The sequence below is a fragment of the Nesoenas mayeri genome (assembly GCF_963082525.1).
Source record: "Nesoenas mayeri genome assembly, chromosome: 8".
NCBI lineage: Eukaryota > Metazoa > Chordata > Aves > Columbiformes > Columbidae > Nesoenas > Nesoenas mayeri.
In genome coordinates this window covers 28,976,359-28,998,028 of record NC_137554.1, presented here as the reverse complement: position 1 = coordinate 28,998,028, position 21,670 = coordinate 28,976,359, and the positions used below count along the sequence as shown (strand labels likewise).

Here is a 21,670-nt window from a genome sequence, read left to right as displayed (position 1 = left end):
TGCCAGCTGATAAGTAGGTTGCAGCAGGACCAAAAAAATTTCAACAGTGTTACAGGAATCACTTTGTGACCTTAAGGTCAAAACTCCCTTCCAACGCAACGGGGCGGGCGATGAGGTGACACTGCACATGCCAAGGACGGGGCTCCGCTCCCCGCACGCCCCGTGGCTGGACCTTGGATCTATTTTAGGCTTTGACCCTCGCTGCGGTGCCAGCGATGAGCAGCACGGCCTCTGGGAAAAGATCGACCAGGCACAGGTACGAGTCCTGCAGGCTCTGAGTTGGTGCTTCCCTCTGGTTACCTACTGCTTCACAGTCCGCAGCAGCTGCTTCCTCACTGCTCAGCTGATGCAGTTAGGCTGAATTTACCTTTAGTCTCAGTGCATGGAGTTACCAAGCACTTCTGAGACTCAGGTTATGGTTAATCTCTTAATCACAGATTGTCAAACCTAGAGCTTCAGCCTGGGCAAGAGCAGTGGGAGATGTGCCCGGGGAAGGCGGGGGGTGAAAACCCACAGAAAGATACAATTTGGGTTGTGTTTCATAACCTGGGCAATAAGTTTAGAAAGTTGTTAGTTCAAGTTTAGTTGCTTAGAAGGTTGTATAAACCAGGGTAACCTGTGATTATATTTTTTTGAATAGCACAGATTGTTCAGCTGTGCGGGTCGGGCTGATGCTGTCTGAGAGGAAGGGATTTGTCAGCCCTTTCACGGGCTGGTATGAAGTTGGCAAGTGAAGCGGTTCTTACTCTGTTACTGATCAAGGACGTGGTGCTGTTACTATTGAGGGCAACTGTCAAACTGCTGATGCAAGACCCTGCGCTCTGCAGGTCACACGTATGTTTGAGAATTGAGTATTTGCTTATGCAACCCCAACAGCAAGAACCACTTTCCTCTGGCCACAGCAACATTGTTTGATTTGAGAGTCATAAATAAAGATACTGCTTTTCTTTGCCATCTGGCAGAATTAAATTATTTCTCTTTTTTAACAGGTTTATAATCATCTTGTCCTTTCTACTGAAAATAACAAAGTTCAGGTTAGTACTGAGCAGCTTCAAATATTCCTTAAGAACAAAAAGCAGCATATACTCAAGTGGTTTTTGCCAATAAAATATTGCAACCTTTATTTAAAACAAAATGCAAATTGGCAAAACTTTGTGGAACGACAGGCAAAGAGGCCCTTCAAAGGGCCTTATTTACATCAAGTTTAACACTGTTCGCAGTTCACAGTCAGACGATAGTGAGAGAATTAAATTAGAAAAACAACCAAAATATATTACAATAACAATTAAAAACAAAAAACAGTTGACAACACTGGTAGAGTGATTGGTGATTAATGTGTTTCATTTTAATCTGTTCCTGCCCTCAATGAGTTCACTACTGATACAAACAGCGTGCCGACACATGGAGAAGAACGACCTCCTTTGGTACAGACATTTCTTACCATGTAGGTATTGTCAGTCAGGTGTCCTATAACCTCATATTTCCTGCCACCAGGGAACAGGCTGAAGGTTTGTTCTACACTACAGGCAACTGGAGCACAACCCCACTCTGAACTGGGAGGTTTCCGAGCGTGCTGTAGTCGCTACCCCTTGGTTTTCCTGCTGGCTACTGATGAGCAGCGAGGCTGGGTTGAGTGTTTTTAAAAAGACAATAGCCTGATATATTTGCAAACCCTATCTTCTGGATTCATTAGTGCTTCTCACAGCCGCTGATGATGCCCAAGAGCAGCCACAAGCACAAGGCCGAGCACCTCAGCTGCTGGGGAAGCTGCCTCAGGTAAGCGGTACAGACACTGGGGTTGGGATTTCTTTGCTCGGTGACTGCACAGCGTGACCCATCCTGCTTGCTCACACCCGCTGCCTTTCAGGGAGGGGCTGCTCTGTTAACGCAGCAGTTTTGGCGCAGCTGCTGCCCCACGCTGTGGGGTTTGGTTCCTGCTGCCTGCAGAGAGCCGTGTGCCGTGGAACTCCTGCACCGGCGTGCTGACACTGACTGTGTCTCGCTGACACAAGTGGTGCTCAGCAGAAATGTTCTGTGTGAGGAGGACGGGAACAGACAGCTTCCCCCCCGCCCCGCTTTCCCCAATGCATTCTGTGTCAGCAACGCTGCTCCGTTCAGTTCTGCTTTCCCAGCAGCTAAATTTGATGTAGTCCCAAGGCCCAGACTCTTAATTCAGCTTCACCCCTGTCCGCACTAATGAAAAAGAGGATAAAATTGAAGTGCTGCCAGTCAGACAGCAGAGTGTACCACTTTGGGGTTAAAAAGGGCGTACAGCGCAGGAAGAGAGAATTGCACCTGTGAGTCGGCTAATTCCCCACAGTAGCTAGAAGAGAAAGTGCCCCATGTCGGCTCACACGTGTGAGCGTGTGCTTTGTGCTTGAGTTACCAGGCCCTATGTGATGCCGTCCCCTGTTGCAGAGACAACTGCTTTAAATTCCAGCCCATTCTATAGTGCATGTGAGAGCCCTGCTGCAATTGCATCCGTACCCCATGAGGCTTCAGACAGTGGTGAGGAAACACAAGAGGAGTTTACACTTTGTCCCTACCCTAAACCCCGGAGCAAGAGGTGCTGCGCTTCACAAGTAATGGGGCTCCAGCATCCTCGGGTTACTCTGAAGATACTGTGCAAGGTGGAAAGCAGGGAAGCTGCTAAAGTAGACACCTTTAAGGCTGAACAGAAAGCCAAACATACATAGGTAACAATTTTAGGAGAGTAACTGTGGAAGGAAGAACTGAAGGGTGAGTTAGAGCACGACCAACTCTCCCAGGTCCCGTCCTTTTGCTCTCCCCCTAGAGAGCAGGGGAAAATTCCAGTTTGGGAAGGTTGGAAGCAGAAGCAATCCTGCAGCCTCCTATTTAGGACGAAAAAATACCCCTAGCGTTAAATAAGCTCTAGCTCTGCCACTACCTACCTACCTGATGTCAGACAATAGGTAAGAGCAGAGAAAACGCTCTCCATAGGAGTGATGACAGACAAATCCCAAATTCCTCTGTTGTGTGTTTTCCCTCCCACGGAGGGATCAGACCTGAAGGGGTTTCTGTGTTGCTCACAGCAGTTGTGGAGTCTCCATCCCTGGGGATATTCAGCAGCTGTCTGGACATGGTCCTGGGCAGCTGTTGGACCAGACAACCTCCAAAGGTCCCCTTGCACCTCAGCCTGTGTCACTGCTGTCCCACTGCCCACCCCTGTCAGGAACAGGGAGAAAACACATAGCATCTGCAAGGAATTGGGGATGAGCAGCGGGGGGCAGTTAGTTCTTCCTTGGGGCACAGGTGGTTTCTTCAGAAAGGGCTGAAAGAGGGGACTTTGAGCAGTTAGAAAGTCCAGGAATTGGTTGCTGTTCTATCACTTTTCCTGCAGCTTTTCTGGAAGACTGGCATTTAGGAAAAAACAAAAAAAAAAGGCTTTTTTTCAAAATACTCATCAGAACTGGACAAAGATCCTTGTAATTTTCTGGTTAAAATACCTTTCCCCTGAGAATCACTTCAGTTTCAGTCTTGTTTGTCCTAAGCTTAGTAGTAAAATGATGAAACTACACGATTGTCTGTCTTTCTGCCCCAAGGAAAGCTCCCATGCCTTTCCACTGCTCCCGATTGTTTACAAAGCCATGTGAAGCAACACCACGAGCCTCTTCCCCTTTGCAGGTCCTATCTCCAAAGGCAGTTAGTCCGGTGTGTGGGATGCACACCTTCAATAAAGATGACTGGAAGAGATAAGGTAAACCACAAAAGCCCTCAGTAAAGTCTGCAAGATAAGGGTTTGTCACTCGGCCTTCCCTGCGGAGCCCAGGCAAGCTCAAAATCCTCCTGCAGAATCAGACAGCTGGCTTTGTTGGGCCAGCCTAAGTCGGGACGAGTAACCCACGCTGCACTTTCCTTTGTCTCCACTTAGGCACCAGCTCACTGGGAAAAAACCTGACTTGTAGGAATAATTAGTTCACTTTAATGCCTGTCAGTTGGGGTGGAGGGATTGCTTTTTGTTTTCTTTTTCTCACCATCTCACTTACTTGGGACAGTGAAGTTCACATGGTCCATTTTGCTTTGCGTGCTGCTCCACTGGTGCGCATTCATGCATTGTGACACAACTTTGTTTACCACAGACCAGTAATAAAATGAGGATTCTCAGACACCAGCCCATTTCTAAAGATTCTTCAGGCCCCTGTCTCACTACGCTCCATGGGAAAAACAGGGACGCGCAGTGAGACAGCCCAGCTGAGTTCAAGCATCAACAGGGTGATGTGTCTAGAGAAACATAAGTGCCCATCTAAATTCACACCTGTGCCTCAGCTCAACTCTAAATGCTCAAACTAAAAGCAGCACAGTCACACTTTAAAAATGAGGGTTTTTTTAAAAAAAAGCATTTTAGCCAAAAATAAGAGATTTAAGGTGCAAAGCAAGCCAGAGCCTCTATCATCACCGACAGTGTGAAGTGAGCAGCAGCATGCAGGGTAATGTGTATTTGGAACCAGGTATCAGGCCTGTTTTCTTCCTCTCTCAAACTAACAGTGAGTTGAGCTCTTCCTACTCGCCAGTCTATGTATGTACATCTTGGGGAGCTGTGCGTATACACAGAAAATCAGATTTTTGAGTTCACAACAGCTACAAAGAGCACTAGGACCAAGGAAGACAACTTCAAGCACATGACAGCTTTCATCCCAGGATTGTCAGTAGGCAGCAGACCTCAGCAACCGTAACCCCCTGGGAGCTCACTGGGTAGAGCCTTAACGCGAGATACTGATCTAACCTTTAAACTGCAGCAATGAATTAAAAAAAGATGGCTGTGATTTCCCCACGTGCTGACATACATAGTCACCTTCACATGCAGGTGGAAAGCCTGTGAGATGGGTAAGCACTAGAACAAACCCCAGGACACTGTCAGCGTGAAGTGTTTGTGTTACATCAGGAGTAGGGACGGGCCCAGGGAACGCCGCAGCAGCGAGGGTGTGTGGTGGGCGGGTGGCTCTCCGTCTGCTAAAGGAACGTGGAGAGCAGCCAGGAGCGGCAGAGGCTCCGCCTGACCTACCATGGGTCCTCAAGGTGATGGAACTGAACTGGGGAGTCAACCTGGTAACAAGGTAAAAAACAAACTAGAGCTTAAAGAAAAGAAAACAAAACCAAACCCACCCACCCTCAGTAACAACACTGGCAAGTTGTGCAAGAGCCCCAAACTACTCACAAAAGACCAACAAGCAGCACCCGTGCTAGACCACTAGAAATAGGTAAGAGCTGAGCAAAGGCTGTGTGGTGGGAAGGGGGTATTCCAGTGGTAAGTCTGCCCAGCATCCCTGACGCTTCTGATACAACGAAGATGAGAACATGAGGTGGACAGGAGGGAAAAGGGAGAGTTTCATATATTAACTTAATTTTGCAGTTCTCATTACAGCAGCAGCAGCGCTGTGGAAGTAAGCCATCATCCAGGCTAGTGCATCCACCTCCAGCAGCTCTGAACACTGTCAGTGCATTAGACCTTTCCCCCAGCCGCACGCAACCTCCCCCTGCAGAGCTGCTCCAGCTCCGGCTGCTCAGTGGTTGGTACCACGGCAGCCCCAGGGCCTTTCCTGCCCCTCGTTGGGAGGCCAAAGCGTGTGTTTGTGCAGGCGGGGAGGATCTGTACAGCCGCGCAGCCTGCAGCCACTCCAGTACTCCAGCTATCACACATCAAACTGTCCTTCCCAGAGCAACAACCTGCCATCAATTCTCCTGCCTCTCCGAGGGGAGAGCAAAGACTTCCCTCGCCACACTGAGCAGATCAGAGTGACAAGGTAGGGACAGATACTTGATGTTCCGCCCCTTTACAGCTTTAATCTACCCCTTCCATCCCCCTTTTCTTTTTTGAGATGAACCTGTAAACGTGAGGAGAACTCAGTGATCTGAGGTACTTCACATACTCAAGTATCAGTCTTTCCTTTTGAAAGCATCAGTACAGAAAAAAAGTCCCCCCCTCCCCGCCTGTAATTCTCTTACCCAGATTGACAGTAGCTACCTTTGCACCACATCGCTGATTTCTTGGACGCATGACAATAAGTTATTAAGGACGGGGTTTGCCCCAGGGACCCCAGCAGCTGTTGAGGACACCTGCAGTTCCTGCAGGCTGAGTTCCAGTTTGCTCACAGCTTCCCGGAAGGCAAATTTGTTGCGTGTATGCGGGATGCAGTCCACGTAGCCTGAGCAGTAATCCAGGAGCTGGTGCCCCGTGTCCACCAGCTGGCTGTTTGGTGTTGGCTCGGCGATGGCACTTGAGAGAAGATCTGCGCATTCCAGCAGCGCTTCCTTGCTGATTTTGTCTGCGGAGATTTTCTCGGCTGCCTGTTTGGTCTTTCTTAGCGCTACTTTTGCACCAGCTGTGCCATTGGCCATTTTCACTGGGGAGGTGGAAGACGATGACAGAGGCACTTGAGGTGGAGGCATCACGGGCCTCCCAGACTTTCCACCAACAGGTGCTGCTGCTGCTGCCTTCTTACTCCCATCGCTCGAATCCAGTCCGTGCTGCGCTCCCGCCGCGTTGCTCAGCTCTTCTGCTGCATCTGAGCAGGCAGCTGGCTGTTGTAGGAGCCTCATCACTGGTGGTGGAGGTGGAGCACACTTTGGTTTTACCCGTCTGGGCCGGTCCCTGTCGCCAGAAGAAGTGACCTGATGCTCAGATAAGAGCTTAAATTTGTTACCCTGAGAGTCTGTGCCAATGAGCTGCACGTCTGCTGGAGTGTGTTTTAGAGTGGGTGAGATTAGGACTGGCACTTTGTGGTTATGAGTGGTTGGAAGTATTGCTGCAGCCTTTCCTGGAGATGACCACCCCGGTCTCTCGCCATCCTCAAGGGCCCCTTGCCATGGGCCACTGTTTTTTTCTTTGCCCTTAGGAGCTGCTGCTAGCCCTGGGCTCTCCTTCTCTTCCGATCCGGAGGGGGTTCGGAAGGGGAGCGCTGTGGCACCCCGCGGCAAGAGTTTTGCTTTTGGTCTCTCTCTGGTCAAAGCAGGGCCTTCTTCAAACCTTTTGGGAAGCAGGTCACTGGCCCTCCCCGTGCTCTCATCGGGCTGAGAAGAGGTGGACACTGTCCGTTCCAGCTGGATTTTTGACCTCTGGGAATTTCTGGGAAGGGTCATTGCCATCCTATCCTGCTCTGGGAGCCCTGAGGACATGGAAGATGTAGAGTTTGACCTTGGAAAAGGCTTTGAAGCTTCTTCACTGCCAGTGGGTTTTCCTGCTCGTAAACCCAGTGTCTTTTTAATCAAGCGCGGTGTAAAGAAGCCAGTGATGCCCGACCACCCACCACCGGTGCTTACGCCCCCACCGCTGCTGGTACCAGTGCCGTCATCATTGTAGAAGGTCCTCTGCACAAAGCCCCCACCATAGCACTTGGGTGGTGCCAGGCTTGCGTCCTGCTGCGCGGGAGGAAAAGAGAACCCGTCCACGTGCTGCAAGGAAGCAACAGATGAAAAGTTACCCGTCAGCTCGTATTTCTTATGGGGCTGATTCTCCATTTCCCGGAAGGAACTGCTGCGCTTGGGAGGCGTGGGAGCATTCCTCTTCTTCATAAAGGAGCTGAAGAAGCCGCCTTTCCTGTCCCTGGTGAAAGTGGTCTCTTTGGCATCTTCCAACAGGCTGCTGGGCGACTTGTCCCTCTGCTTGCGAGGCAGCGCGGGAGACCCGCTGCTTGGCTGCGTGCTTCTGATAAAACCTGGACAGAAGAAACAAGTGTGAATCTGCAAAATCAATTTCTACTTCTGCCTCCCTGTCCTGCAGTGGGCTTTACGGGCCTGGTGTGTTTAGCTGCCCAGGTTCTGCAGAAAGAGACTGAGAGAAGAAATCAGCACTTATATTTTTGTGCGTGGCTGGTGTGCTTTTGAGTTTGTTTCTCTGTTATCTGTACTGGGGAGGCTACTTAGAAGAGAGTTCAGGTGAAAGTGAAGTTGTTCTTTTCTTACAGTTTCTTATTCCCTTCCTGTAGTGTTTCTCCTCCTTTCCCACATACAGTAAGTATAAAAGAAAATATCTTGTTACACTGTCAAATTTAGTTTTGAAGCTGTAGTTTTTAAAAGAAGCAGCAAAACTAAATTTAAAAGAAAAAATACAATGGGATTTACTGAAAGAACATTAAACAAGCTGTACTGTTTTCTAGTTGTTCATAAGTAATTGGGCTGCCGGGGTGACCAACAGCCCTAATGACAGAGCAGCACAGAGCACCTACCCACGTCGCATTGGTCGGTTTTCTCCTGTTTCTCTGGCCATTTACACCAGCAGCAAGCCTGTCCCAGAGCAGGTGGCCTCATTGCCACTGTCCCAGTGCCCATACCTGGTGCTGAGCTGGAAGCCGAGTGCTCCGTTGGATCTTGTGTTCCCTCAATGTTCTCCTTGTTCTCTGCCTGTTTCTTCAGCGTTCTGGTCTTGGAGGGAAGCATGGGTAACCGGGGCAAGTAAGGAACTATGGATGAGGAGGAGGCTGTTCTTCCAAGCTCCTCTGCTACTTCTGTAAAGGGAATAAGAAAAAGCAAAATTATAAAAGGAATATTAGGAACAGAGACCGGCAGAGGAAAATAAAACCTGGGTCTTCACTGCAAATCCAGACTGGCAGGAAGAGATACATGACTGAGAAATGCATAGTTTATGGATTTAGTTTGTCCTCAAATCCAGAGGTAATCAGCGTAAGTAATATGTTTTTTGTAATGCTTTCAAACTCATCCACGTCTTCATAAATTCATCAAAAAACCTCAGTGGTAGGATGTGTACAAGAGGTCTGGTATGAACCCAGCTCTCTCTGGGGTTAAGGGCTGCCCAAGAGCTAAAGCCAGCACTGAATGCATTTGCCTCTGTTTTTAATGAAGGTGCCTCCTGTTGATGCTCCTGAGTTCCCCCGGAAGTTGCATCCTGTCTCGATCTGGATCTAAGCTGCTTTGCTGGAGGCAAAATACCGCACCTCCCTATTGGAAATGAAGGCTGCGTGTTTCTGTCTCACCAACAACGCAAGGTAAGTGGTTAAAAAAAAAATAATCACTACGCCAGAAAAGCTCCCACAACCTCCTGTTCACATGCAGGTTGGCATTTGTGTGGGTTACTCGATGTGCCTATTCTAGATCCTCCCTGGTAGAATTCAATCGGATGTGTTTTTTCTGTAGTAGGAAGATGGATGGATCAGCTTAATATTTAATTTAAAAATTCAGAAAGATGCTTAGACATTTCTGCTTCCCTGCTGTCTAATATCACACTGCTCACTAGTATTTACCTATTAGTTTATTATATTTGAGGCCTGAGTTGCACAGATTAGGTCCTAGAAGTACCTAGGTAGAAAATCCAGAGATTAAGGCACACCTTTTGAAAATGAAGGCTGGGGAATAATATTTCATGATCTAACTGCTGCCATCAGCAAAGGACTGTGATACCCATACATCTTTCTCTCTCAGCATCACTTGCCATTCCTTACTCTTCAGTCTGGGAAACAAAAGACTTCCTCTAACAGAGAGGACAATATTCTTTAAATTAACTCTTTGGCATCTTAGGGGTCAAAGGAAACTATACTGACCCCTGCACTGGTATATCTCTAAAATTTATTCAGTATTTGTGCAGCGACAAAGATAATGTATTTACCCACTTATGGTTAAGAAATTAAGAAAGGGATAAAGCTTCATCACAACCTCCACTGCCAGCAGATGAGCCTTGAAGGCCCATCCATGGGACACAGCACTTGAGGGATGACCTGCAGAAATAAAGCAACACAGACTCTCACCCTCTGAGATGCTCGAGTCATGGAACATGGTTTCAAAAGCCTGGTGGGTCTCAGCAAAGGATGGTCGGTCTGGCGGGTTCCATTTCCAACCTGTAATGTGAGAAAGCAGAGGAAGTCTCAGTGCCTGAAGATAACTTTTTACTCTGTCCAAAGAGACAGAAAGCACCTAAGCTTCCTCAGCTGTAGTCAGGCGCAATGTCCTACTACTGAACAGGCTTTAGAGTCGTTCACAGATATTAATTCACAGCAGCAGTGAGTCACCCTACTGTATCCTAACAAACAGATCTTGAGAGGAAGGAAACAATTCTAAAAACTCCGTTCTCTGCCAACTCCACAGCTTTTTCTCATCTTCCTGTTCCTCTCTCTGAATTTCTTGGGCAAAGAATTCCATGTTTGCTACCCTGGCTGTTTGGACTGAACACATCTAGCCCAGTCACAGGTAACTGTGTGTGCAGAGTTCCAGGCAACAAACATCCTGGTCACATGCTCTTAATACTGAAATTCAGGCAGAGCCTTCCAAAAGGAGAATGTGTTCACCCTGTGGGGGAAAGAGGAGAGTGCATTGGTCTGTGATGGAGCTTGGAAAGTTATGGAAGGGTATCGTGACAAAAAATGCGATTTCTGTAGTTAGAAATCTGCACTAAGGGAATGTGTTCTAGAAGCTCTTTCAGTTCGTATCACCATAGTGTCTGGAAAGCGACTGGCATTCTGCTCATTTTAGGTGGCATTAATATCATATGAATTTCCTGCTTTTGTCAGCTTTCTGAAGGTTGGTTTTGGCTTTTTTTTTTTTTTGAAGCAATATCCTTCATTGTCACCCAGCTTCTTTGTTTCATAACTGAAGTTCCACCCTGACTTTCCTTGACACGCTGGGGATCAGGCATTGCTGGAGACAGGCTGCCGAATGGCCTCGTACGCCCCAGTTTGTCTGTGTTGTCCCTTGAGGGCCACACAGATGCCTGAGTTAGCATCGAGGAGGCTCTTCCCACCCTGGTCACACTGACAGGGTCTCTCTGCTCAGAGCTGTTTACCTTATCCAGCAGCACGGCCTCGTTTGCTTCCTAGGATCTTCAGCCTTTTGCCCAGGATATTCTCTTGTGGGATGGAAGGAGATCGGCAATGTTCTTAAATGCTGTTGCTCTCTTCCTTTATCTTTTATTTTTATATTAGTGTTTTTTCAGTCTGTTATGAAGCACTAGGGAGCTTTTCATGGTGTGCTTGGAGAATGTGTTTTGTGCAACACCTTGTCAACTAAGTGCTATCTAGCTGTACTCAGAGATGACAGTTCTTGTTCCCTAGAGACCAGACTCATTTTGCATCAGTAACCAGGTACCATCTCAGGTGACAGGGCTACATTAGCTAACAAAGTGGCACATAAGAAGCAAGGACTTCAAAGTTAACTACAGATTTCTCCCACCCCTCCCATGCTTTGTCCCCCAAACTGGAAGAAGATACTCACATGCCCTCATCAGTTCGTAAACCTTTGGAGGGCACCCCTCGGGTTGTTCCATCCGATAGCCCTTTTCCAGCAGATCATACACCTGAGAGAGGTCAATGCCTGGGTATGGTGACATCCCATAGGTGGCAATTTCCCACAACAGCACCCCAAAGGCTGGAATTAGAAAAAAGAGAATGCCTGGTCATACATCTGCCCTCTTCTTGTGTTGCTCATGACATTGTGGCCTGTACTGCAGCTTGAGGCAGCATCTCTTTCTTGCAGATATTCCAGGCCAGTCTAGATGAAGACATGACATGATAAAAATACTGTTGATTCATGAAGCTGTGGCCTGGCATGTGACTGTCTCCTCCCTACATGTTGCTGCCCAAGCCAGAAGGCAAGTTACTATGTAGGCTGGCAAAGAAAAACAAAACAAAACAGAACAGACCAGTGAAGTGGAATTTTCTTACCCCACACGTCTGATTTGATTGAAAAGGTGTTATAGGCCAGGCTCTCGGGAGCAGTCCATTTGATCGGGAACTTGGCTCCAGCATGAGCTGTGTAGGTATCTCCAGTCATAAGCCGACTTAAGCCAAAGTCGGCCACCTTCACCACGTGATTTTCTCCAACTAAGCAGTTCCGCGCTGCCAAGTCCCTGTATAGAGGAAAACAAGCAAACTCCTTTACTGGAGCAAGAGCTGGGCTTCTGAATATAGTCTTCTGGTTGTATAGCCTGTCCCTCCCTTCTGAATTGAAAAGCACCCTCTTTATGCAGCAAAGGCCATGTGAGCTTTGCTCCCAACAGTGTCAGGCACTGAGTGGACTTTTAGGAGCAAACAGTAAGTCAAGATTAGGGTTCATTTTCTATTAAATTTCCAGTAATGGTAGCAGTTATGATGAGAAGTTTATGTTTCCTAAGAATAGGATGAGATCAGCATCTCGTCACACACTGGTAACAGCTTTATGGCAAGGCTTTATCTGACTGGATTAAAATAGAACATAGTGACTGACAATGCCCTACACAAAGAGGGTACATTGGAACAGGACACCACCAACTTCCATAGCTGTCAGGCAGTTAGGCACAAGACTGTAAGTCTGCTATGAAAGTCATGGGCAGAAGGAATTGCAAGACACTATTGAAACCAAAACAGCCAATGGATACCCCAGTGTGAAACCTAAATCTGGAAGAAACATCCCCAAAAAGAAGAATTCCTGGGCTATCATGCCAGTGGCCTGTTCATCATTACAATCTGAGATTGTACCAGCTCAGTGTGATTTTACTCACCTGTGAATGAAGTTCTTCTTCTCCAGGTACTCCATAGCAGAGGAGATCTGGGTGGCCATGTAGAGTAGCACCACAGCACTCACTTCCTCCCGGTTGCATTCCCGTAAATAGTCCAGCAGGTTCCCGTAGGGCATATATTCTGTCACGATGTAGAAGGGAGGCTCCAGGGTACACACACCTAGAAGGGAGGAGGGGGAGCATATGAATAAAGCTTCCCATTCTTCCCTAGCTTAGCACTACTCCTGATTTAATAGCCATTTGTTGCATTTTGTAACCAGGAGCATTTCTCCAAAACATGGAGACTTCCATCTACAAAACCCAGATCAATGCAGCCCAACTTAAAATTCAGTGCTTCTGTCTGTTTATCTGTCCATCCACTTTATGGATAAAGAGAAACATGTCTATCGTTGCTATTTCTAAACAATATACATAAAGATTATCTGTTCTTTGGAGGGTTGCAGAATGAAATTTTAATGCATGTGATTTGCTTTTCTTGCCCTCTCCTCCTTCATAAAGCTAAAGAGCGGCCAACTGGCCATAGGTACCTGTCAACTGACAAGATTTCCAGACTGCCATGTCACTACAGAGCAATGTGGAGCACTCCCATGTGTGCAGGGGAAGGGATCGGCATGGTGGGACCTGCTCCCAAAGCAGCATTCTCACACATTCCGCAGATGACTACTCGCTACAGTCACCGCAATTATCTGCAAAGTGGAGGAGGAGGGCAACAGGATACTCATGTCAAATCTCTGCCAGCTCCCACCGCAGCACTGCTGAATGCCTCTTTATACCATTACACACATACAGGAGTGAAACACAACTACACTGTGCATCAGAAAGAGCAAAAGTGCGTCTCTTTGATGAGAAATATTTTAGTTTCTGCTCGTGTAATCAGACAGGGTTGGGCAGCTACTTCATCTGTGCCCATTTCTTAAATGAGAATAGTTGCTGTTATTAAAAGCCTTCACATTCTTCACATTTCTCCTTTCATTCTAGGCTTGGCTTGACAGCTTTGCTCCTGAGAACAGCAAAAGTCTAGAGGCAACTAAGCACTAGTAAAGGTTTAGGGTGTCTCCATAAGAATCTTTGTACGTGTAGAATTAACAGCTATGCAGACCATTTAATAGCGATCCTCATACCACGCACGTGCCAGCTCAACAAATGGGGCACAGCCACGCTGTAAGGCCTGCAGATTTCTTCCATCCATGTGCTGTTTGATCCAACCTGCATCTCCACTGCCTTGACCTCATGCACTTATTTGGTGATAAACAGAGTCCCCTATAGCAGCAGTCATCTGGCTGTCTTCTGCTTAATTTCGGACCAATTTGTTCTATTCAGCGCAGCTTTTCTATAAACATCTCTGATTTAAGGAGTATAGAGAACGGTATTTGTTGTGCTTCGAATATATTTTTTCTTTCACTTTGAATTTTCTTATGATTTTGTTCTGTTCTATCAGAAAAATAAGTAATGGAAAATAATTTTGTAAATCTGATTTAACACAGCAGAAAAGGAATCTGGCCCTGATAACTGAACTCTGGAATATATCTAAGGCACAAACTAACTAGGCGCAAACTTTATATAATGCATAGTCGTGCATCAACAGCAAAGTTGTCTACTAATGTAAGTGACTATATTTGATGATTTATTTAAAGTTAGTGTCTGTTAGCTCCAATATTACATAAGGGAATAAGCTGTCAAAAATACTACCCCATAACCTGACCTGATTAAAAAGGTTATGTAAATACAGAAAGTCTGCCACTGTTTTCAAACAAGATAGATTTCATTTTGGCAGAAACTCAAGTGAAAAAAGAAAGAGTAAGGAATTCCACTAACCTAACAACTGCACTAGATTCGGGTGCTTGATCTCTTTCATCACAGCAGCTTCTTTCAAGAACTCTTCCACCTCCATGGTATCTTCCTAGATAAACGGAAAGGCAAAAGAAAGGACAATTCATTACCATGACCAATGTCTGCTGAACACCAGGTATCTGAGCTGAATATCAGTGTTGGAATCCTTAACTCCATTCTGCTGGTTTGGCTTTTACCAAAGCAAAATACAACATCCCCGAAAAGCTGCCTGGCTGGCCTGCAGCGTGGCCAAGCCACAGATCCACAGTACCCAGAGAGTGCTGGGCTTTCTTGTTCCGTAGCTGTTGTGGCTGGTCAGAGGAAGATTGTCAGGGCCACTGACTTAGTTCCCCTGCCAAGTTATAAAAATTACGCTTGAAAGGTCCCTTACTTAGTGGGTATGTAGAATCACAGAATCACAGAATGTTAAGGTTGGAAGGGACCTCAAAAGATCATCTAGGCCAATCCCCCTGAACTGTAGCTGTTAATGTTAAACAGAAAGCTTTGAAAAGAAAGATAAATGGAGAAGCTGATTTTTTCCAGGAGTAGGGGAGAGGCTGTAGAAGCTATTTCAAACACCTTTGATTTCTTAAAGCTTCCATGGCTCTTCTGAGAGAAGAGGACTTGGTAAGTAAATGGTACAGGACATGGACATGCAGTTCCTGCAGGTGCTTGCTGGGCAAATTCTAATTTGTTTCTAAGCCACATGCACTGGTGCAAGTTTGATAAGCTTTGTTCTGCAAAGCTACTCTCAAGCATGGATTTTATGCATATCAGCACAGTCCATTTGCTGATAATCATATCATTAGGAGAGATAACTGAGAATGTTACTATTTCCTTACCCTTATCATAAATGGCAACCAAACAAACAGCGCAAAACAGTCTGAAAACTCACCTTTAATGTTTTCACAGCAACTGTGAGATTGTATTTCTTCCAGACACCAACGTACACCTCGCCATACTGCCCTCCCCCGAGTTTGTGCTTCATGGTGATGTCAGTCCGCTCCATCTCCCACTTGTCGTGGATGGGGGACACTCCATAGACAGTGGGCTTATTGCACTTGGGTGCTGGGTAATGCAAAGTTGTCACCAGTCCATCTGCTACCGTCGAGTGATGGTGCACTAGCTCTGCTAGCGTGCTGAAACGGCTTTCTGCTGTCACATATACCTGTGAAGAACAAGCCAGGAATCTACTTAAATGAAGGCAGCTGGAAGCTCTCAGAAACACTGGGAAACAGGTAAAAACATTCTAGCAGGTTTAAAAGGGAAAAAAAGGTAAGGGAACCAGACTTTGGAATATTTGTTGTGTTGCTGGGCAAATTAATGTTAATCTCTGGGATTCTTACCTGCAGAAGGCAGCCAGATCTAAGCTATCACTTGAGAGCAGTGCTGTCTGCTGCCTCACACTTTACAGGACTAGAAACTGCAATTCTTGCAGCCAACTGCAAGGCCAATGTCTGCATCACTCAACACATTGTACTGCTATTTGATCAAGGCTTCAAAAATGCTGATCAAAACTGCTGACTTATCAAAGCTCTGCTTGTTCTAAGTGGCGTCGCATCAAACTACAACTGCTTTGCTCCCTAGCTGCCTTCCGCCAGGAAAAGTACCATCTGCGCTTCTTCCAAAGTGCCGTTCAATGAGTTACCGCCAAACTCTTGGCATATGTGTTCTTTTTTTATACTAATCAACCAGTGGACCTATTTTCTCTCACATACACCCCTCTCTTAACAGTCTGCAACCTGAGATTCTGCACCACCTCCTAATTAATATCCCTATTTCCTCTCCCCACAGCATTATCCAGAGATCCTCACCTTTCCATCTGAGGTGGTATTGATCCTGTAGTGGTAAACACGTCCTTCGTACCTGAGCGAGATGGACAGCTGCCCTGGGCTGCTCTCGCTTTCACGAACCAGGAAGCTGCCATTGATGAGGCTGCTCAACAGATACTCCGCTGCGCTGCGGGACACTGGCCCGTGGTACCACGAATGCTTTTCCAGGCTGTTCACCGGCGTGATGTAGTTGCTTGGTACCCAGCCCTGCCCGTTCTTCGAACGTACCTCACTCCATTCACCATTCTGGTTGTAACCCAGGACTCGCAACTTCTCACCTGTGACCAGAAAGAAAATAAGCACAGTGCAATCTATCAGGTCTCATTAAGGGATACACTCACCATCAGCTGACTAAGCCTGGGTTTAACAATAAAAATCTGCAGCAGTGATCTTATAACTACACTGCTTTATATAAAGTATTTACAAAGTAAAGTTTCAGATGGAATACTTAGGATACTTTTCCCTAATTTTCTGCAGTGTGAGTGACTGAACTCAAAAAACTTCCCGTAGTCCAGCTTTTTAGACTAGAAGGACTTTTTTTCTTGGAGGGATGAGGTTTGTATCCTTTTTGAAGCCTCTAATGGCATGTGATTTAACAGAGTTCTACAGCAGGTCATATCCTGATACACGTACTGAGCAGAAACAGAAAATCTCTGTGCATTTCATAATTCTGGATTTTGTCCCAGCTGAAAGTGCTGAATTTTGTTATCATCAATAATGCAAAGGTTTTCCTCTCTGCAGCCAGTGATTTGGGGAGCAAAGAGCAACAACTGTTACACAAACCCGTATCTGTACCAGGAGAACTGCCCGGCAGGTGTCCCTCCAACACAAGTGAGAGAGAGACCGTCTGCTTATAATCATAGGTTTAGAGAATAATCTTCTCTAACTGCACTCATTCCTATTCCTATCTGGGGAAGGATTCTGTTCCCTCTTGCTAATTTTTCAACCTAGTAGCAGCTCTGCATTCACAGCCTCACCTTTGGTGATGCTGAGTGTGTTGTCGCCGCTTGCTACAAAATCGTAAAGTGCAACAAAGAGATTGGGGTCGCTCTCAGTGGCTCCAAGCAGGTTCTCCTTGGAGCTCCATCTGATGGCTTCATTCAGTGCCTGGGGCTCGACATCGCAACCATAGGGGCGGTGCAGGGCCTCTGAAGAAAGAACAGAAGAGGAAATTACTTTGTGTACAGTTGTGAATAGACCAAAACCCAGTGCACAGCAGAGCTCTTTATGGAGAGGGAACACCACACCGGCACATCTGAGATTGGTGGTTTTCAATACCCACTTTGCTGACTCTTGATCCTACAAGTTACTTCTAACAGGCTAGAGAAGGTGATTAGCTGCCTATAAACCAAGTAGCAAACTATGTATATAAAATTTCTATTTAATATTTATTATATGATATATATTACTATTTGAAAGTATTTAAGCATTCACAGATTGAAAAAATGGATAAGAAAATAAAAAGTACTTTTTAAAATGACGTAAGTAGTGAAGGAAACATTTAATACTGAAATGCTGTGTTTTATGTCTTCATCATTTCTGCAGCTGAAGCAGACAGCTTGCATCTGAAACCAATATTGCAAATACAGGTAAGATGGACTAAATTATGGTACATGTGATCTATAGGTTGGGACAGCAACTGATTCAGTATTAGCAGCAATTATGGTGATTTGTGATACATTTCAAGGCTGTGTAAAGAAGAGGTGGAAAACTGACAGGAACAGAAAGTAGCACGGATGGTACCAGGTATTTAGTACCTGTGTTTCTGAATAGCCAGGCAGTTCTGTTTGGCTGTTTTAATGGTGCAATTTTGATAGTACAAGGGAGTGGAGGGAAAGAATCAGAACTCTTTTATAGACAAAAGTCTCCACAGTCTCTGTGACCACAAAAAATAATCTAAATACACAGGGTTTTGGAAAAAAATGTAGTAAAAAGCAAAACTGTCTGAACACTTAATTGGTCCACGCCAAGACTATCATTGGCTTTCTAACCTGTAGAGAGGTTTTCCAGGAACATGTAGCAGAATAAATTTCAATATTAAGACAAAAGAAAGAGCAAGTGATGCAGTTTCATACATGTGAGCTGCTCAAGGGGGCAAAAAATATGAAGGGGTAAAGATATAAATATTTTCTCTGATGGTACAACTGACACAAGTTCCTGTCTCAATATGTATTTCCAAATTCTCTTGTTGAACTTATGGAAATTCACTGTAAAAATATTTAAGTAAATGCACTAAACATAAAAAAGTCCTCTTTAAAGACTGGATGCTTTCTTCACTTTACAATCATTGCCTTGGCGCATTTCTGAGGGGCTGAGAAGTCAGGCTGAGGATATTTTTAAGCAGACCACAGCATGAGACTGTGTGTATATAATGTCCCCCCCGTTCCTGCACTCCTGTGAGATTTACATTCATAAGCGAGAGCCTGTCTATAAAGCACTTTAAAAGAGAACAAAGAGCTCCAATGCAATACAGGGCAGGAAAACTGAGAAGTCAGTGAGACACAAAACAGGAAGAGGCCTGTGCCAAGTAACAGGCAAACAGATGCCAAATCTGTGTCACAGGACAGAGCTCAGGCCTGGAAAATGAGGACACGGGGCTTCCCGGCAGCTATATGCAATCTTTCTACTGTTTTGTAGGTACATGACAAAGTAACTGGTTGAGCTTTTTTCTGCTTTGTTTTTAAACACATAACTAAGTGGCTTTTCACTGCATTTCTCGTGATCATTCAGAGTTATATTGCTCGTATAACCTGCTCACCTCATAACTAATTAATAACCTACCTCCCAAGCCTCGCTGAAGTAGCACCCTAGTTCTCTTAGCAAGGACAGAAGTGACTAGAGACATTAAGGTACCAACATGTCACTTCTTTGATGGCATTGTCTGTGGATACAATATTCACATACGCTTCTTGCTCCTAACCATCAAACACAACTAGTTTTACAATATACTAACCCATCAGACTGCGTGCTATCCTGGGAAAGAGAGGAAATCCCAGTGTCTGCTCAACTACCTGCATTACTATATTATAGCAACATCCCGCTGTTATTTTTTTTAGGGTTTGGTATGTGCATATGCATGTCCAGTTGTGAAGTGCCAGGAAAGAACACCCGTTCCTAAATCCAGCTCTCTTTATGGAGTAGAAATACATATTTAATTAAATAATGCATTCTTTATATTCCTACAGTGAATTGTGTTAGAGTGTTTCAGTGCCTTAAGCAAAGTCACTCAGCAGATGTGCTATACAAGAAATCTGACTCATGCATCTCTGCTAAGGAGCAAATGCAAAAGTAGGCAGTGTTTCCAAAAAATATCCCACCTTTCACCTCCCAAATACCTTAAAGGTATTTCAATAACTTCTTACTTCCAGTTATACATCTGCTAAAATGTGAAAGACTTTAAACAAAAATATGTGATTTAAATCAAAGTCTACTTTAAGTTTCTTTCTCAAGTCAGAAAAGCTCATGAACTGAGCCCCCAACCCCTGCTTACCAGTCAGCACAGAGCTCAGCATTTAACTGTGCACTCACAGGTAAAGCCTGAACCAGCCAAATCTCAGCTCAGCTTCAGAGCTGCTGCAGCAAAGCCCGGGACAAGCTAAGCCTGCCCACTTCGGCCAAGGCAAAACCAGCAGAGATGTTACCTGCTGCTTAGTGCTGAGCAGCCCTGCCCACAGGAAACCGCTTGTGGTGGCTGTGCTGGGTTGCCAGCCAGGATTCAAACAGATGTCGGGCTACCATGGCTTCCTCGGGAATGCCTGGGAGGCTGGCACATGTTCTTAACAACTATTTTATGTACAAAAAAAAAAAGCCAGCAGAAATTAATGTTTGATGAAGAGCTTCAATCACTTAGCTACAGTGCTTACCTAAAAACCACATCACCTAAGAATCAAATGCTTTTAAGAGTTCATGTCTCACTAACTTCCTTCGCTTTCATTTTTAGAGTGACTTGGATGCGTAAGTAACTGTAAAGGTTATCCAATATCTACTAAAGGAGAGTTTACCAGGACACCAGCGTACCTACTGCAGGTTATTATTACATAATAACCTATGTGACTCGATACAGTGTGGGTTCTATACAATCCAATATGTAAGGATATGGAAGGTCAGAGAAACATGATAATCACATAGACCTCATTAAGGAAAAGAAGATAACCAAAGCAGATCGCAAATGATACTAATCCAACTGAATAGTCTGCAAGTTCTATTCACACCAAGAGTAAGGAAATGAGCTGGGAAGTTCTGTTTTATACCAGCTCCTTTTACAGGCTAACTATAAATCATATAGTACCACTTTCATTTCCTATACAGTGGAAAACCTACATCATCATTTAGTGTACAAGTATTTCATGGTCATGCTTCACCCATCTCCTTCCTTTCCTTTATTCCCACAATACAATTGGCCTCTCTCCGGATATGAATTCTTTTCCTATTCAGCCCACATGTAATGGGTGTTTTGTCTCCCACCCTGTGCTGTCAAATTACCAACCTCTTTGGTCCAAGAGCAGGAGGCAGTATATACTAAATCTTAAATTTTAGAGTCACATCAAGTGCTGAAGTGGTGTCTACTTCTGAAATACTGTTCATAAAAATGAAGCATTTCAACAGTCCTAAAACCTGCATAAAATCAGGTAATCTCAGTCCTGCCCATGCCTGATCTCATCCTACAAGATAAAGAGAGACTTGAGAGGACCCACATCCTCCTCGAAGCACTTAGAGAGATACTGAAAGGAACAGCACAGTATTAAAACCCTGAGCATCATACCTGTGAAACTCACACCAGGTTCAGAGGCTTCCTCGCCAAGGCAGCAGAGCAGCTTGCTCTCTTTGCCGTAACTGCTCGACTGGAAGAGGACGGTCCCCACAATCATGCTGCGCTTCGCAACAAGCAGAAGAGGCTGCTCGACCTGAGAAGTCCTGGGCTGCCACTGCCAGTGCAAACACCGCCACGCAGACAATCACCACTCGCAAGGCTGGAGGCCAAAGAAAAAGCGAGCGCTGCCGAGAGGGCAAAGGAGTAACTGGGAAAATGAAGCTGCGGGTTAACTTGGTTATTAGCTGGAAGTGAGGGTGGAGCTTCCCAGGGAACGCAGGACAAACGGAGGATGTGGGGACTGCAAGCTGAAACAGTTTTGAGATGAGCTATAAAGACAGAGTTTTGTGCCACTAAGAGTTAGGCAACAAAGTGTTTGGGAAGAAAGCAAACAGTTTCCTTGGAGAAATTCCTCTGTACGAATTACAAAACAGATCACCCATTAAGGGACCGCCCAGATTGATTCATTTTTCCACTCCACATGCCATTGCTAGAGCACTACTTACATGAATCAACAGGAAACGATGCCAGTGAATGAAAATACACGTCTAAGAGTGTACAAGCACTGAGCAAGTAAACACTCTTGAACACTTCAGAAAGAAACAGAGGGCAAGAGCAGTACAGTACACCCACTCTGAGCTGCGTATTTGCTGATGTAGTAAGACTCAGGACAGCTCTCCAAAAGGAGACCACCAAATTACCTCTCAAAAAAACATATGATTTGCTAGGGAAACTAGGGCT

At 45.6% G+C, this 21,670-nt stretch overlaps 1 protein-coding gene across 4 annotated transcripts in view; it reads right to left on the bottom strand.

Annotated features, from left to right (window-relative positions):
- Positions 1–5,979: 5,979 nt before the first annotated feature.
- Positions 5,980–21,670, bottom strand: part of ABL2 (ABL proto-oncogene 2, non-receptor tyrosine kinase) — a gene marked incomplete at both ends in the record, with an annotated part of 44,888 nt that continues 29,197 nt past the window's right edge. Inside the window, 11 exons of one of the 4 annotated variants that reach the window (XM_080348532.1) lie at positions 5,980–7,124; positions 7,440–7,673; positions 8,289–8,462; positions 9,717–9,806; positions 11,176–11,328; positions 11,625–11,809; positions 12,440–12,617; positions 14,273–14,357; positions 15,183–15,455; positions 16,102–16,397; positions 17,097–17,267. In XM_080348532.1, the coding sequence (XP_080204658.1) occupies positions 5,980–7,124; positions 7,440–7,673; positions 8,289–8,462; positions 9,717–9,806; positions 11,176–11,328; positions 11,625–11,809; positions 12,440–12,617; positions 14,273–14,357; positions 15,183–15,455; positions 16,102–16,397; positions 17,097–17,267 (2,984 nt within the window). Of the gene's footprint in view, positions 7,699–8,283; positions 8,537–9,706; positions 9,807–11,175; positions 11,329–11,624; positions 11,810–12,439; positions 12,618–14,272; positions 14,358–15,182; positions 15,456–16,101; positions 16,398–17,096; positions 17,268–21,670 lie in introns of all 4 variants that reach the window. The other 3 variants (XM_080348529.1, XM_080348530.1, XM_080348531.1) reach the window with 3 other exon arrangements.